At 45.4% G+C, this 16,150-nt stretch overlaps 1 protein-coding gene and 1 long non-coding RNA gene across 3 annotated transcripts in view; one reads left to right on the forward strand and one right to left on the reverse strand.

Annotated features, from left to right (window-relative positions):
* Positions 1 to 1,639, reverse strand: part of Ubxn7 (UBX domain protein 7) — a 59,454-nt gene extending 57,815 nt beyond the window's left edge. For both annotated transcript variants that reach the window (XM_027412854.2, XM_027412853.2), the window contains exon 1: positions 1,489 to 1,639. In XM_027412854.2, coding sequence (XP_027268655.1) covers positions 1,489 to 1,561 — 73 coding nt within the window. In that variant the 5' untranslated portion in view covers positions 1,562 to 1,639. The remainder of the gene's footprint in view (positions 1 to 1,488) is intronic.
* Positions 1,625 to 16,089, forward strand: LOC103160911. The gene is made up of 3 exons (XR_003484881.2): positions 1,625 to 1,911; positions 8,305 to 8,413; positions 15,716 to 16,089. It is a non-coding gene; the product is annotated as an uncharacterized LOC103160911 (long non-coding RNA).
* Positions 16,090 to 16,150: the final 61 nt, after the last annotated feature.

The following is a 16,150-nucleotide window of genomic DNA, read 5'->3' on the forward strand; positions in this document are numbered from 1 at the left end:
CTATACGCAGAAATCTAATTTCTTTCCATAATGTTGGTTTGGTTAGACACTGGGAAATACACATATTTAAGTACAATAATCTGACCACAAAGCTTAACAATATTTTCAGTTACCTTAACTTTTCACTTCAACTTTATTAAAAATCTTATTTTACAAGCTTTAACATATTTCATGTGAGAAGGCAAAAAAATGCAGCAACCATCTAATTATAGTTGCAGAGCAAAAAATAAAACTAGCTTCAATTATTAAAACTGCAAACAACGTGTATTAGCTAAAACACCATGTCTTGCACATCAAACTCAAGAACGTGAACTAGAAATATTCTTCACATCTAAAACACATCATTACCAAAGAAAACATGGCCCTACTGAGAGCGGGAACTAACTTTCTGACCTCTTTTCAAAATGACAAACTAGAACAGCAAAATCACACTCAGGCACATGGAGTACTGCTCTCTCAAATCACTCCACAGAGAACTTCATCATTTGCTCCGCCCTCTAATAACTCATGCAAAAAAAGTTGAGCACCATCAGAGAGAAACAAGACACACAGCGCATTCACAGAATGGCTTAGAGCCTCCCCTCCGGGCTAAGAGAACCTGCGTCTGCCCTTCGTCGGGGTCCGAATGGAAAGCAAAACCTAGGCCTGAGGTTTCGCCGATACCGACACCCAGAAACAGATTTCTCTGCAAGAAGTTTCTGCCGCCATCCCTGTTTTATCAGCAAAGGCTCGGGCGCCATCGTCTCGATCTTTGATTTTATTATGAGGATGTGCGAAAGGCCACCCAGGATTACTCTAGGCCTCCCCCCATTAAGCTTAGGGGTGCCCCCCTCGTTCCTATCCTACACCCTCCGTCCCTAAGGTACTCCTCCGCACCCCTTGTTCCTGGCGGCAAGTCCCCCGGGATGTGCAAAGGCGCGGCAGAACCCCCCGGCCTCGCCGTTAAGGAGAGAAGGCCCTCACACGCCAGGGCCACCGCCGAGGCTCCGGGGGGCCCAGCGAGGGGAAGGGCAGGCTGGGGTGGAGGGAGGATGACCCGGCCGGGGAGAGAGGACAACGTGAGAGGACGCGCTGCACCCCCTTGTCCGCGGGCCCCACGGTACCCCGAGAAGGTGATGAAGGAGGAAGAGGGCGGTGGCCCGGGTGCGGCCCCCTACTCCTCCCGCCCGCAGGTCCCCGGCCTCGGGCACCGCGGGCTCGGCCCATCCCCTGCTCGGGGCTGGCAGGGGGCGTGGGGGCCAGTCTGGGAGCTGAGAGGAGACCGAATCGAGGGTCTGGGGGGCACGCGCGGCGGGGGGAAGCTGCCTCCCGCCTGGACCGCAGACCCCGGCGCCGCCGTCGCCTGTTCCTCAGGAGAGGACAGGAGCTGAGGGGAAAGCCCGAGGGAGGAAGGCATGAAGGTGAGGTGAAGCCGGGGGCAGCCCCGACAGCCTTCCGATCCCCCCCCACCCCACCCCGCTATCACCTTCCCGTAACCGCGTCTCTTACCGGTGATAGCGGTGAACTGCTGAATTAACCCCTTCAGCGCCGACGACGCCGCGGAGCCCCCGTGGGCAGCCATCTTATCGCCGCCGCCGCCGCCGCGGAACAACAACACAGACACACACGGGCCTCCCTCCCCCACTCCGCGGCGGGCTGTGCGCAGGCGCACTGGCAGGCCCAAAGCTCCGCCCCCCTCCCGCCTGCGCGCGACTCGCGCAGGCGTAATCTCCGCCGGCCGCCCGGCGACCGGCTGTGGTGTGACTGCCGCGTTGCTACCTGCCGGCCTCGCATTCTTTGAAAACATTTAATGGCCTCTTGGAGCCCCGAAGGTATCCTCCTCCTAATTGCCGTGTTAGAGCCCAGGGTCGGAAAGAAGCTTCAGAACTGAGATACCAGAACCTGCATGCTACGCTCGAGGTTTCAAATATAGTAGGTATTTCCTCTGGATTTGTGAGATGAGTAAGTTTTCTATATTCTAAAGTGTAAATTAAAAACTTAGTCAAGCCGGGCGTTGGTGGCGCACGCCTTTAATCCCAGCACTCGGGAGGCAGAGGCAGGCGGATCTCTGTGAGTTGGAGGCCAGCCTGGTCTCCAGCGCGAGAGCCAGGATAGGCTCCAAAGCTACACAGAGAGAAACCCTGTCTCGAAAAAACAAACAAACAAAAAAAACTTAGTCAAAAATGAACCAGTCCGTAGTAGACGTCAATAAATGATTGTCCAGTCCTTTTCTTCAACAAATGTCACAGTATCTCTCGCCTCGGGTCATTCTTATTTTCTTCAGATATAAAATGAGTTTTTTTTTTTAAACAAAGATAGGTATATATGTAGATACAATAAATATGTAAAAAGAACACTGGAAAATGGTCCTAAAAACGTTGATAATGGTTGCAACTAGAAAAGAGAAGCTCTAGCTTAGTTTTTAAATAGGGTAATAGTACGTAACTTGTACGATTCTAAATACTTATTATTTCAGTTATTATAATATCTTTTATTCAGCATTCGGGAGGCAGAGACAGGCGGATCTCTGTGACTTGCAAGCTAACCAGATCTTCAGAGTGAGTTCCAGGTCAGTCACAGCTACACAGAGAAATCCTGTCTCACGCCCCCCTCCCAAAAGAAAAAATAAAAAAAGAGTTAAAGGATGGAAAGATGGCTCAGCTGTTAAGAGCACTTGTTGCATTTGCAGAGGACTCAGATTTAGTTCCAACAAGATGCAGTGCATCTCACAACTGTCTGTAACTCCAGTCTCAGGAGTTCTGGACAGCCTCCTTGGGCACAGCACACATGGGGTACACAAATGTTTCACTCAGATCAGAACACCCATACATGTAAAATGAAAAGAAAGAATTTATGTATGCAGTGTTCTGCCTGCATGTATGATGCAGGCCAGAAGAGGGCATCAAATCTCATTATAGGCGGTTGTGAGCCACCTTGTGTTTGCTGAGAATTGAACTCAGAACCTCTAGAAGAGCAGCCAGTGCTCTTAACCTCTGAGCTATCTCTCCAGACCCAAAAGAAATTATTTTTAAAAGTAGGGGGAAAGAAAGACACAGTGTAATTGGTAGGTCCTAAAGTTGTAGATCAAAAAGTCCAGATCAAAGCTCGGCAGTGGTGGCAGATGCCTTTAGTCCCAGCACTCAGAAGGCAGAAGCAGGTGGATCTCTTGAGTTTGGGGCCAACCTGGTCTACAGAGTGATTTCCAGGACATCCAGGGCTACACAGAGAAACCCTGTCTCAGAAGGGAAAAAAAAAAATCCAGATCAAGAAAGAAAGACCCCCTTTAGATCTGGCAGAGGCATACAGGTCTCTGTGAGTTTGACATCAGCTTGGTCTACAGAGTGAGTTCCCGACCAGTCAGGGCTACATAGTGAGACTCTGTCTAAAAGGGAAACAAACAACAAAAACAAACAAACAAACAAACAAAAAAACATAGGAAAGGCAAGCAGAGAAGATGGGAAAAGGAGAATAAAATGGAACTTTGGACCCAGACAAGAATAAGCTAACAAGATTGGGAGAATGAACACAGCAAATGCAAAAAGAAAGTCCAGAAATACAGATTTCTGTTATTAAGGTCAGGGAAATGGTTCAGTATAAAGGCATGTGGCCAACCTGGGTTCAGTCCCCTGGCCACTCTTTTAGGTAGGCCCAGTGTTACCACCATCAGAAACAAAATATTAGGGCTCATTGGAGAAGTATTCACAAGACCCTTGTAAATTTGATTTGATCCCAGCACTATCCAAAAAGTAGAGAAAACATTCAGTTAAAGCATTCAGCTATTTGGGGTTATTATGTGTTGTATTAGGAAAGCCCATCTCAGATGGCTCAAACATCAGGGAAAATGAAGGGAGAGTTTATGCACAGTGCTGTAGGGCTTCAGCTCCACTCTGACTCTGAAGACACACCCTTGCCTGTGTGAGTGCTGTCTCAGGCTGATGGCAAGGTCGCACTTTGGAACACCACATGGAGGCCTAGGAAGAAGCACCATCCTCCTAAGCTTTAAAGGGACCATTTTCTAGAAGTCTCTTTGGAGGTTTTCCTTCAGAACCCATTGGTTTGAAGTGAGTTACAATTCCCTTCCCAACCCAGTCCCTATGCCAGGGGGTGGGAGAGAAACGGAACTGGTTTAGTATAGCATATGGCTTTGTGGAGGAAGGTGCTTTCAAGCTCCAGAATGTGGTACTTGAAAAGGAGAAAGGAGGAGGAGGAATTGATGTTAATTAGGCAACAAACAGACTCTCCTCCATTCATAAAACTTCCCTGTGGACATGAAATGCTCCTCCACTTCCCTTCATTCTGGTTCTCCTTCCGAGTAATAGTTTTTCCGGGTTCTTCAATACCAGGAACACAACCACTAGAACTTGCACCTCTCAATATGAAATTTAAAAATTGATATTGTGCAGTTAAGAGCACTAGTTGCTCTTCTAGAAGACCCAGGTTCAATTCCCACACCCATGTGGGAGCTCACAACAGTCTGTCATAACAATACGATGGGATCCAATACCTGGCCTCCTCAGGCACTTCGTACAGGTGGTACACAGAAATAGATGGAGGCAAAACATACACATAAAAAATAAAAATAAAGGCTAAAAACGTTTAAAATGGTATTGTGAAAATGGTCAGAATTAAAATAAAGTCACTTCTGTTAAGTCTTCCTTCATAAGGAATAAACAAAGCTGGGAATCCCATTTGCATAAGTTGGAGAGCAAGAACTATTCACAGAAGACTTCTGGAAGCACAGCCTTACACAATGGCCATTGTACCTTTCAACTGATACCCCGGTGAGGATGTTGGCCTAGCACCTGTTTATTCAATCTCAGACTGAAGCCATCATGCAATAGACACTTGTAGCCAGTGATTATAGTCTGAGGATATTTCATGTACTCCTTTGCATTTCACGTCCATATATTCCTCTTGTTGCAAGCATGGTGGCACAAAAGTGAAATCCCAGGAAGCTGAGGCAGGAGGATTACTAGTTCCATGTCAATCTGGAGTTATAGTCCAAGATACATAAAACTCTCTTTGCCTCACCCTTTTTGAATACACCCGTACTTCATTGTGACATGTGTTTGTACATCCAAATGCTCTTCTAGCCCCAATTAAATATTAGTCTTCCAAAAATTATAATTAAAGCTACTATAGTGCTACACACAAGTGTCTGTATGGACATATCTCATTGCTCTGGAGGAAAATAGATATAGAAATACTGGTTTAGGGCTGGAGAGATGGCTCAGAGGTTAGGAGTACCGACTGGTCTTCCAGAGGTCCTGAGTTTAATTCCCAGCAACTACATGGTGGCTCACAACCATCTGTTACGAGATCTGGTGCCCTCTTCTGGTGTGCAGATATACATGGAAGCAGAATGTTGTATTCATAATAAATAAATGAAATATTTTTAAAAAAGATGTAGTCTTTTTTTAAAAAAAAAAGAAATACTGGTTTATATAGTGAGTTGATTTCTGATTTTACAAACCAGAAAATACGGCTCAGCAGTTAAGAGCACTTGCTGCTCTGCAGAGGACCTGGGTTTAGTTCCTGGCACCCACATGGTGGGCCACAATCATCCATAACTCCAGTTCCAGGGGATTCAATGCTGTCTTCTGACCTCTGAGGGTACCAGGAACACATATTATACACAAAAAATGCATGCAAGCCAAACAGTCAAACACATCAAACAAAAATCTTTAAATTTTTTTTAAAGAAGCCAGAAAACTTATTGTGGTTTTTAAATTTCAGTTGTAGGAGGCTAATTGGCAGTCATCATTTTAACCAACTGATGACACTTTTTTTGGCGGGGGGAGGGGAGGTTTCAAGGCAGGGTTTCTCTGTGGCTTTGGAGGCTGTCCTGATGACAGCCTGATAACACTTAACATTACTAATAAATTAGGACACTTTAGCCTGGCATGGTGGTGCAAGCCATGATCCCAGGTGCTCCAGAGGCTGAGGCACAACCCTAACAAAAGCCCATATTAAGATAAAGTTTAGTAGGGCATTGGTGGCACATGCTTTTAATCCCAGCACTCCGGAGGCAGAGGCAGGCGGATCTATCTCTGTGAGTTCGAGGCCAGCCTGGTCTCCAGAGTGAGTGCCTCCAAAGCTATACAGAGAAACCCTGTCTCAAAAAAAAAAAAAAAAAAAAAAAAGGATAAAGTTTTGTTTTCTAAAGAGAGCTAGGGATTGTTTTCCTCACAAGAAGAAGCAAGACCCTGATTCAGTCCCTAATAACACATTCAGAAAAAGAAAAGACAACTTAATATTTGGTATTCCTAGTGCAATGTGTTAGGAAGCGCTGAGTAGCACCTGTGACATATTCTTGGCAAAATTGCTACCAGTTAAACGTAAGAGTTCTACTTTTCAAACTAAAATAAATACAGGAGGATAGGGTCAAACTAAAGGATGCTAAGAGGGAATCACTCAAGACAGTGCAGAAGATGGCTGCCCTGGTCACTTAAAACAGTCTGTGTTTAGGATAGTGACATGTCTGTAATCCTAGCACAGACCTAGCACATTGGAGGCCAATGCAAAAGGATCGTGAGTGGTTTTTGGTCTTTATCCAAATGACTGTCCCAACAGAACAGCTTTGCAGAAGCTGCAGCTGCATTGTGGTGAGGCAATACTGCACTGAAGATTCCATTAGTTGCAAACCCCCCTTTGGTTTTTTGAGACAGGGTTTCTCTGTGGCTTTGGAGACTGGCCTGGAACTAGCTCTTGTAGACCAGGCTGGTCTCAACTCAAAGAGATCCTCTGGCCTCTGGCTCCTGAGTGCTGGGATTAAAGGCATTCGACACCAACGCCCAGCAGTAACTTTTCTTTTCATAATTCAATTTAATTTTTATTACTTCTAGGCCAGGAAGGTGTTAGGAAACTATGGGTGGAGTAGTATGGTGAATTATCATTATCATCATCATCATTAACTTTACCATTAAAATATTTTGTTCTTAGGCTGTCAAGATGGCTCAGTAGGTAAAGGCACTTGCTGCCATGACTAACAACAGAATTTGATACCTGGACCCATATGGTAGAAGGAGAGAACCACTTTCCACAAGTCCCCTGACCACCATACACCTACTGTGATATGTGTGAGTGCATACACACAACAAGACAACTTATAGAACTGTTTATTGGGGCTTAGCACACCCGAGCCCCAGTGGGTAGCAGGGTTGCTATCAGCCACTTGATTACATAGTTGTTCTCATACTTGGGTCTCCTCAGGAACCAGAGCCCTAAGGGGGATTCTGAACTTGCAGTTGATTTCCCTCAGAGAACGTAAAGCTGTGTACATCTGCACACAGACATAGGAGTAGTCTAACGACTGTCTCCGAGGAAACACTGACCATTCTGCATGCTCTGAAGATGTATTGGTCACCATCGTCTCTGGAAATCATCCCCTGTCCCCTGCCACAGGACTCATAACCAAGCAGGATCTAAGCATTTCCAGAGAAGAGCCAGAAGTAATGGAAGGTGACACTTGGCATCTAGATGACAAGAGATTAAAGGTGTGCACCAGGGCTGAACAGTGATGTCCCATGCCTTTAAGCCCAGCACTCAGGAGGCAAAGGCAGAGGCAGGCGGAACTCTGGGATTTTGAGACCAACCTGGTCTACAAGAGCTAGTTAGTTCCAGGACAGCCTCCAAAGCCACAGAGAAACCCTGTCTTGAAAAACAAACAAAACAAAAAGGTGTACACCAGGCAGTATGGTCTGCATAGCAGTTCCTGGCTAGCCAAGGCTATATAGTGGCACCTTGTCTCAAAAACAAAACAAAACAAAAAAACTTACCTACCTTGGTAGCTCACTCCTTTAATCATAACACTCAGGCAGCAGAAATGTACAGATCTGTGAGTTCAAGGCCAGCTTCATCACCAGCCAGGGCTATAAAGTGAGACATGTACATCTCAAAAAGAATGTACATGTGCAAGGGTGCGTAGCTCCAGCTATCACAGCAAGCATCTTTTCCATGACTTTAAAGGTTTAAGGCAGAAAAAAAGTGGAAAGGGGCAAGGTAAAATACTCTTAGCACCCCCATCAGATTTTTGCATTTTTCTCATTCATTATGTTAGAGGACATACTTATGATGCAAAGCACTCCTTTTTGAGAAATCTCTCACTCTCATGACGGTGAGACCTGGATAAAGGTACCTGAATGCTTGAAAGGAGGAATTGCTGCCCTAGTCCCCAAAGGTTCATGACTATCTGTCTTAGTTGCTCTTTTATTGCTGTGAAGAGACACCATGACCAAGGCAACTCTTATAAAGAAAAGTCTTAAATTGTGGTCTTGTGGGGCTGGAGAGGTGGCTCAGAGGTTAAGATCACTGCTGTTCTTCCAGAGGTCCTGAGTTCAATTCCCAGCAACCACATGGTGGCTCACGACATCTATAATGAGATCTGATGCCTTCTGTAATGCAGACATATGTGCGGTCAGAACACTTGTACACAGTAAGTAAATAAATAAATACAGGGTTTTTTTTTTTAGAAAATTGTGGTCTTGTGGGGCTGGAGAGGTGGCTCAGTGGTTCAGAACACTGACTGCTTTTCCAGAGGTCCTGAGTTCAATTCCCAACAACCACATGGCAGCTCACAACCATCTGTAATGAAATCTGGGGCCATCTTCTGGCCTGCAGGGATACATGCAGACAGAACACTGTATACATAACACTGTATACATACTAAAGAAAGAAAGGGAGATGGAAGAGAAGAGGAAGGAAAAAAAGGAAGTAATTTACACAACTGCAACATACAAAGGCAGTGTGTATAGGGAGGTATGGAAGAACAGGAAGTCAGAACTAGACCACAGCAAGAATGAACCCAACAGGCTGCACATCCAAACCAAAGTGTGGAGCACAAGTGTAATGATATGAGTATTAATGGCCTTCACCAGCACTGCTCCTGTGGCCTTGCCAGCCCCAGCCACTGTCTCCACTCATTGCCTGTGGCTTTCCTAGACAGATGTTTCACACTCTTGGTACCACCAACATGCTAGGGTCTCCATTACAGCTTATGACTCACGCTGGGCCTAGCTACATCACAGTCTTAGTGCAATTGGCTACATAATGATAAATATTGAATACATTCCTTTCTGGCTCTTCAAATTCTTAGGTAAGCCTAAGGAGTACCTTTGTTCGCCCCTGTATATCTATGTTTCTATTGTAGTAGTAGCTCCATTCCCATCACTCCTCAGGGAAATGTCCTTCCACTGCACTGGGTGATCCTCTTGATGGGCTTTATATACCAAAAAGAAAAAGGAAGGAAGGAAGAAGGAAGGAAGGAAGGAAGGAAGGAAGGAAGAAGAAAAAGAACAGAGCCTACTATCCACCCATGTCATCTGCCATCTTCCTTCTTAGGCACATTTCATGGTCTTAGTTGTCTACCATAGAGGTAAAACTGGTACCACAAAACAGGCCCTTGGGCTGGAGAGATGGCTCAGAGATTAAGAGCACTCACTGGCTGCTCTTCCAAAGGTCCTGAGTTCAATTCTCCAGCAACCACACGGTGGCTCACAACCCTCTTTTATGGGTCTGGTGCTCTCTTCTGGCATGAAGAGACACATACAGGCAGAATACTGTATACATGCTAAATAAATAAATTAAAAAAAAAAAAAACAGGCGCTAGGCATTGATGGCACACACCTTTAATCCCAGCACCTGGGAGGCAGAGGCAGGTGGATCTCTGTGAGTTCAAGGCCAGCCTGGTCTCCAGAGTGAGTGCCAGGATAGGCTCCAAAGCTACACAGAGAAACCCTGTCTCAAAAAAACAAAAATAACAACAACAAAACCAGGCTGTTTGTGGATTCTCTGGCTTCCTTCTGAAACATATATATATATAAATATATGATTTGTGGGTTCCTGGCTCAGTAGTATACACCAACAGTCCCAGCTACTTGAGAGGCTGAGGCAGTAGAATTGCTCAGAAGCTCAGGCATTTGAAACTAGCCTGATCAACATGCCTGGGGCCGGTGGGGAAGAAGCTTGTTGATTTAGGAATGATTCACTTTGCTAGAACCCATGGCAGCCTCCGTTTACCTGTAGTTTCCTGCATCCAGCTGTAGTCTAAGATCCAGCCTTTGAGACTGTCATGTCTCAGGGAACCAGGTACAGTGGTAGCAGACAATGCTCCCGAAGTCTTACCTGGAGGTCAGCAGTAGCCTCATGCTGTGCCAGGTATGTTGTTTCATCTCATCACCCAGCCATGGCACACTGTCACAGGAAGTGTGGTTCCTGCTGTGACAAGACAGTCTGTGCTGAGGAAGGGTCACACGCTTCCCATCCCAGCACCTGGGAGTCTGAAGCAGGAGGCACTCCAGTTCAAAACTAGTCTGAGCTACCAGCATATTCCAGGCCAGCCCAAGCTACAAAGAAAATAAATGCTGTTTCCAAAACAAGTCAACAAAGTAAACTTCTGAGACCACATTTACATGTTTGATTATACATGCAGTGTAGTGTGTTTTTATTACTCTATTATTGCTAAGTTCTTACCGTGCATAATTTATTAAGTTTTCTCATTAGTATGTGTGTATAGGGAAAACATGCAGCATAGAGATGAATATTGGGCATCTGTAGTTTTAAACATCTACTGGTGACTTGTAAGCTATTTTCTGTGGATTAAAGGAAACTACTATGTTAATAAGAGATATGACTGCCTTATCCTAAAGATTATTTTTTAGGAGAGTTTAGGATCTCACTACGTTATGTAGCTCTGGCTGTCCTGGAACTTGCTATGTAGACCAAGCTAGCTTAGAACTACCAAAGATCCATGCACCTGCCTCTATTTAAAGCTTACCTTTAATTTTTTACATTTATTTATGTGTAGGGGCAGGTATATGTGTCACAGCATGCAACTTGGGGAAGAAAGGGTTTATTTAATTTCTCAGCTTGTAGTGCAGTCATCTAGGGGACGTCCAGGCAAGAACCTGGAAGCAGGAACTGAAGCAGAAGCTATGGAAGAACCTTTTAATGACTTGGTCCTGATGGCTTGTTCAGTCTGCTTTCTTGTACCATGCAGGACCACTGGCCCAGGGGTAGCATTGTCCACAGAGGGCTGGACCCTTCCACATCAATCACTAAGAAAACGCCCCACAAACCAATCTAATGAAAGCATTTTCTCAATTGTGGTGGCCTTCTCTTAGATAATTCTAGCTTGTGTCAAGTTGATAAATAACAAAATAAAACTATACAAACAAACAAACAACAACCAGGACAACAGACCATTTTTTTTTTCCTAGCAGATTGTGAAGTTATACCAGTTTGAAGTAGGTAGTAGGTCCACCTAGAACTCTATGTTACCAGGCAGGCCTCAATTCCTCCCTACTCCCAGCAAAACCAAAACAATAAAAACTCAAAGTCCTTGGGTGGCTGGAGAGATGGATCAGCAGTTAAGAGCACTGTCTGCTCTTCCAGAAAACCCAGGTTCTATTACCAGCACCTACAACGGCAGCTCACAATCGTCTGGTAACTTCAATTCTAGGGGATCTGATGCCCTCTTCTGGCCTCTTCAGGCACCAGGCATACATACATATAATCAAAACACTCAGAAACAGAAAATAAATAGATTCAAATTCAAAGTCTTTTTTTTTTTTTTTTTTTTTTTTTTGAGACAGGTTCTCACTAAATAGCATGGCTGGATTGGAACTCACTCTGTAGACCAAGCTGGCCTAGAGCTTGGAGATCTGCCTGCCTCTGCCTCCTGGGTGCTAGGATTGAAGGCTTGCACCACATTAAAAGAATCAGTTGCATGGCTTTTTAAAAATCATCATAATAGACATATAAACAGTCTCTTCACATGAAATGAAAAACTAGTGTCAACATGAGAGACAAAAAAAAAATGTGAAAATTGGCTGGGCAGTGGTGGCACACTTCTTAAATTCCAGCCTCGTGAGGCAGAGGCAGGCAGATCTCTGTGAGTTCAAGACCAGCTTGGTCTACAAGAGCTAGTTCCAGAACAGCCTCCAAAGCCACAGAGAAACCCTGCCTCAAACCCCCACACACACCGCCCCCGAAAAAATGTAAAACGCCTTTAATCCTAGCACTCAGGAGACAGAGGCAGGTGAATCTGAGTTTCAGGACAGCCAGAGTTACAAAGGGAAACCCTGTCTCAAACAAACAAAAAGAGCCTGTTCGGGATTGGGTTGTGTTAGGTCCCAAAGAAACCCAGGGCAGTGGCTGACATGGTGTCCGTTAGCATACCAAAGTGTATGTTTGGCTTCTGGGCTCACCCAGCATCTGTGACTCCTCCCAACCCCCCAAAAGCCCTCTCCAGCCCAGGGACTCTTCTCCCCCTCCCCCAGCTTCTCATTCCTATATAAACCTGCTATTTCCACCATGGGCTCTTGTTTCTCTCATTGACCTCCTTTTCTCTCTCTTCTCTTCCTTTCTCTCTTCCTTCCCTCCTCTTATGGCCCTGTTAAGTCTGGACTCTTCCAGATGCCTCCGGCTGTACTCTCCTCATATCTACAACAAACTCCTTCTCATCAGCCATGCCTTGGAGCAGTCATGTCCTCATTTTCATCCAGTTTTCAGAGGTGTTTTCCATGAACCAAGCTGTCATTGATTGATTAGCTAGGTTTATAACCTCTTTCTAGTGTTACTTGTTACCATGGATATAGATTGAAAAATCAATGTTTTCCTAGGAGCTTGGGGAGTCTTACTCTCCTGGGGAAATTTTTTGTAACTCACTACAGAGAAAAAGTCAATTTTCCAAGTGTATAAAGAATTCTCTGGAAATTGAGAAAAAAAAGATCAACACCTCAACAGAAAGAACTCAAACAGAAAAATAAATACAAATGGTCCAGAACATTGAAAGAAAAAACTAACTTCATGCTGGAGTGTAGGTAGCTCAGTGGGAGGTCCCTGGTTCATCCCCCCACACCAACACAAAAGCACCTCAACCCCTCTGTTGTTTCAAATTAATTAATTTACCTTGCGCAGTGTCTCGTGTATATTGTTCAGTGTCTTGTGTCTGCTGTGCAGTGTCTTGTGTCTACTGTGCAGTGTCTTGGGTCTATTGTGCAGTGTCTTGGATCTACTGTGCAGTGTCTTGTGTCTACTGTGCAGTGTCTTGTGTCTGCTGTGCAGTGTCTTTGTGTCTGTTGTGAAGTGTCTTGTGTCTACTGTGCAGGGTCTTGTGTCTGCTGTGCAGTGTCTTGTGTCTACTGTGCAGTGTCTTGTGTCTGCTGTGCAGTGTCTTGTGTCTACTGTGCAGTGTCTTGTGTCTACTGTGCAGTGTCTTGGGTCTACTGTGCAGTGTCTTGGGTCTACTGTGCAGTGTCTTGTATGTACATAGGTGTGGAACTCAAAGGACAGCTTCAGGAGTTCCATCTTATGGGTTCCAGATATCAAATTCAAGTTATTAGGCAAACACCTTTACCTGTTGAGACATCTCCAAGGCTCTCAATTTTTGTAATAAATGCTTATCTAACAACCATGTGCAAGTACCTGCAGAAAAGCACATATTACAGCCAGATTAAGGTACAATACCAATGGACAGTTAATGCATAAGTCACCAAAATTTTAAAAAATATATTTACTTATGCCCAGGAGGACTCAATCCTTCACAAAGAACCACAGGCAACTGAGGAAAGCTGAGAGCAAATAGTCTCCCCAAGGAAGAGCACACCAATTGGTTATCCAATACCAAAGTTCAGGCCTGAAAACATACAAGTAATACTATAATGATTGCATAGGTTGTATTTAGGAATATGTTTTTGTTTGTTTGTTTGTTTGTTTGTTTTGTTTTTTTGTTTTTGTTTCTTGAGACAGGGTTTCTCTGTGGTTTTAGAGCCTGTTCTGGAACTAGCTCTTGTAGACTATTCTGGTCTCGAACTCACAGAGATCTGCCTGCCTCTACCTCTGCCTCTGCCTCTGCCTCTGCCTCTGCCTCTGCCTCTGCCTCTGCCTCCTGAGTGCTGGGATTAAAGGCATAAGCCACCACCGCCCAGTTTAGGAATATGTATTTATATATGTATGTTTGTACGAACAACTAATGAAAAAAGAGGCCTTCTTCCTCTGTGACTGGCCCGAGATTCCTCGGACTCTGCCCTTCTCAGCATCCTCCTAGTCTAGCTCTCCCTTCCAATCTCTTCCTGCCCAGCTATAGTCAGCTCTTTATTAACCAGTGGGACTCATACATATTTACAGTGTACAAAGATTGTTCCACAACACAAGGCAGAAAGAGAAAACTAATCTCTGACATCTTCATGTATGCATAGAATGTGTTGTTCTTTTGCTGCAGCCACAGGCAATGAAACATTAACCACAAGTCAACAAACCCACATGGAGTTTATTGAAGGCAAAGAGAAGAGAAGGGGGGTGCTGGCCAACCGGGAGCAGAGAAAAAGAGAGAGAAGAGGGGGCAGAGAAGGGAGAGTGAGAGATGAGAGGGAGGAGAGGGAGAGAGAGAGAGGAGAGAGAGGGAGAGAGATAGATATGAAGGGAGAGAGCAAGGGAAGAGAGAGGGAGATGAAGGGCGAGAGAGAGCGAGCATGTGGAGGTGCACGCTTAAAAGGGGAAGATTGCACGTGTGTATTGAGTCCCTATGCAGCCCCATAATGCCTGACATAGCCATGATGTGGCCAAGCAACACAGGGTCCTTTGAGCTGCCTGAGAGTCTGCCTGAATGCCAGATGCATGTCCCACCCATTGTCAGGGTCTGGGTCAGCATAATGCAGGGCTCCAACAGCATGGATGCCTCTCTCCAATAATATAAAATAAAATTTAAAACTTTATATATACTACCATTGCTGAGTGTGTGTGTACATTCCTGTAGCTCTGAAGAGTATAGTGACTTCCTGAAGGGACCAGCTCCCCATTTCAGCAGCCATAACAGCTGAACACGTACTTGCCTGACCTTGTCTTGGTCACTAGGAGGTCAGATGCCTGCCCCTTTCAGCAGCCATGCCAGTAACACATGCTTGCCTGACCTTGCCTTGGTCACTAGGAGGTCAGATGCCTGCCTCATGGCAAGGAACCAATCAGAAGTCAGCTGGTGGTGCTATGCTTTATGTCTCTGGGTGTGCACAGCAATGATGCACAGAGCATAGCAACCACCCTGGCAGGGCCTATGGGCCATAACAACCAGTTGACCAATCAACACAGGGCAAACCCTCCAAGCCTGGAGGCACACCAATCCTGAGCCTGTGCATACCCTTAGACACTCCCCTTACGCTGCCTTATAAGATCTCTATGCAGTGGCTTCGAAGCGTGTTTCCTAGCCATCCGCCATGGTGGATGGATGAAAGGCCTGAGCTAACATGGGGTTAGCTCGTTAAACAACTGCAATAACACCTCTTGCTGTTTGCATCAACTGGACCGGATATTGAGTTCTTAGGGGACCGGCCGGATCAGGGAGACTCCTCACCTCAAGGGTCTTTCATTCCTAGTATTAGAAATATGTTTGGGGTTGCAAAGAAAGAGACCACCACTCCAACTGAAGTGCCCAGACAAGGCCATCTGTCTTAGTTAGGGTTTACTATTGCTGTGAGGAGACACCATGCCTACAGCAACTCTAATAAAGAAAACATTTAATTGAGGGTACTCGTACAGTTCAGAGCTTCAGTCCATCATGGTAGGGAGCATGGGGCATGCAGACAGGCATGGGTGTGGCATGCAGACAGGCATGGGTGTGGCATGCAGACAGGCATGGGGCATGCAGGCAGGCATGGATGGGGCATGCAGGCAGGCATGGATGGGGCATGCAGACAGGCAGGCATGGTGCTGCTGAAATAGTTGAGTGTTCTATATCTTGCAGGCCACAGGAAGACAACTGACAATCACACTGAGGAAATCTTGATGAAAATAAACCTCAAAGCCAACCCCCGGTGACTCGCTTCCTCCCATAAGACCACACCCACTCCAACAAGGCCACACCTCCTAAAGTGCCGCTCCCTTTGGGGGCCAGTTTCACTAGACTTTACTAATTGGCTAATTGAAAAAGAATTAGTGAACAGGGAATGAAGGAGGAAGGGGAAAAGATGCACTACTCAGGTTATGGAATGCAATGGCGGCCTTTGTGTAAACAAAGGTTTTACTAAGCTATAGTGTGTGAGTGTGTGTGTGTAAAGACAGTTGCATAAAAGTCTTACAAAGTGGGAAAGAATAAAAATATTTGAATTCCTTGTCTTAGACACAGTTTTATAATTTTTTCCGAGACAGGGTTTCTCTGTGGCTTTGGAAGCTGTCCTGG

The sequence above is a fragment of the Cricetulus griseus genome, chromosome 4 (genome assembly GCF_003668045.3).
Source record: "Cricetulus griseus strain 17A/GY chromosome 4, alternate assembly CriGri-PICRH-1.0, whole genome shotgun sequence".
In the NCBI taxonomy this organism is placed as follows: domain Eukaryota; kingdom Metazoa; phylum Chordata; class Mammalia; order Rodentia; family Cricetidae; genus Cricetulus; species Cricetulus griseus.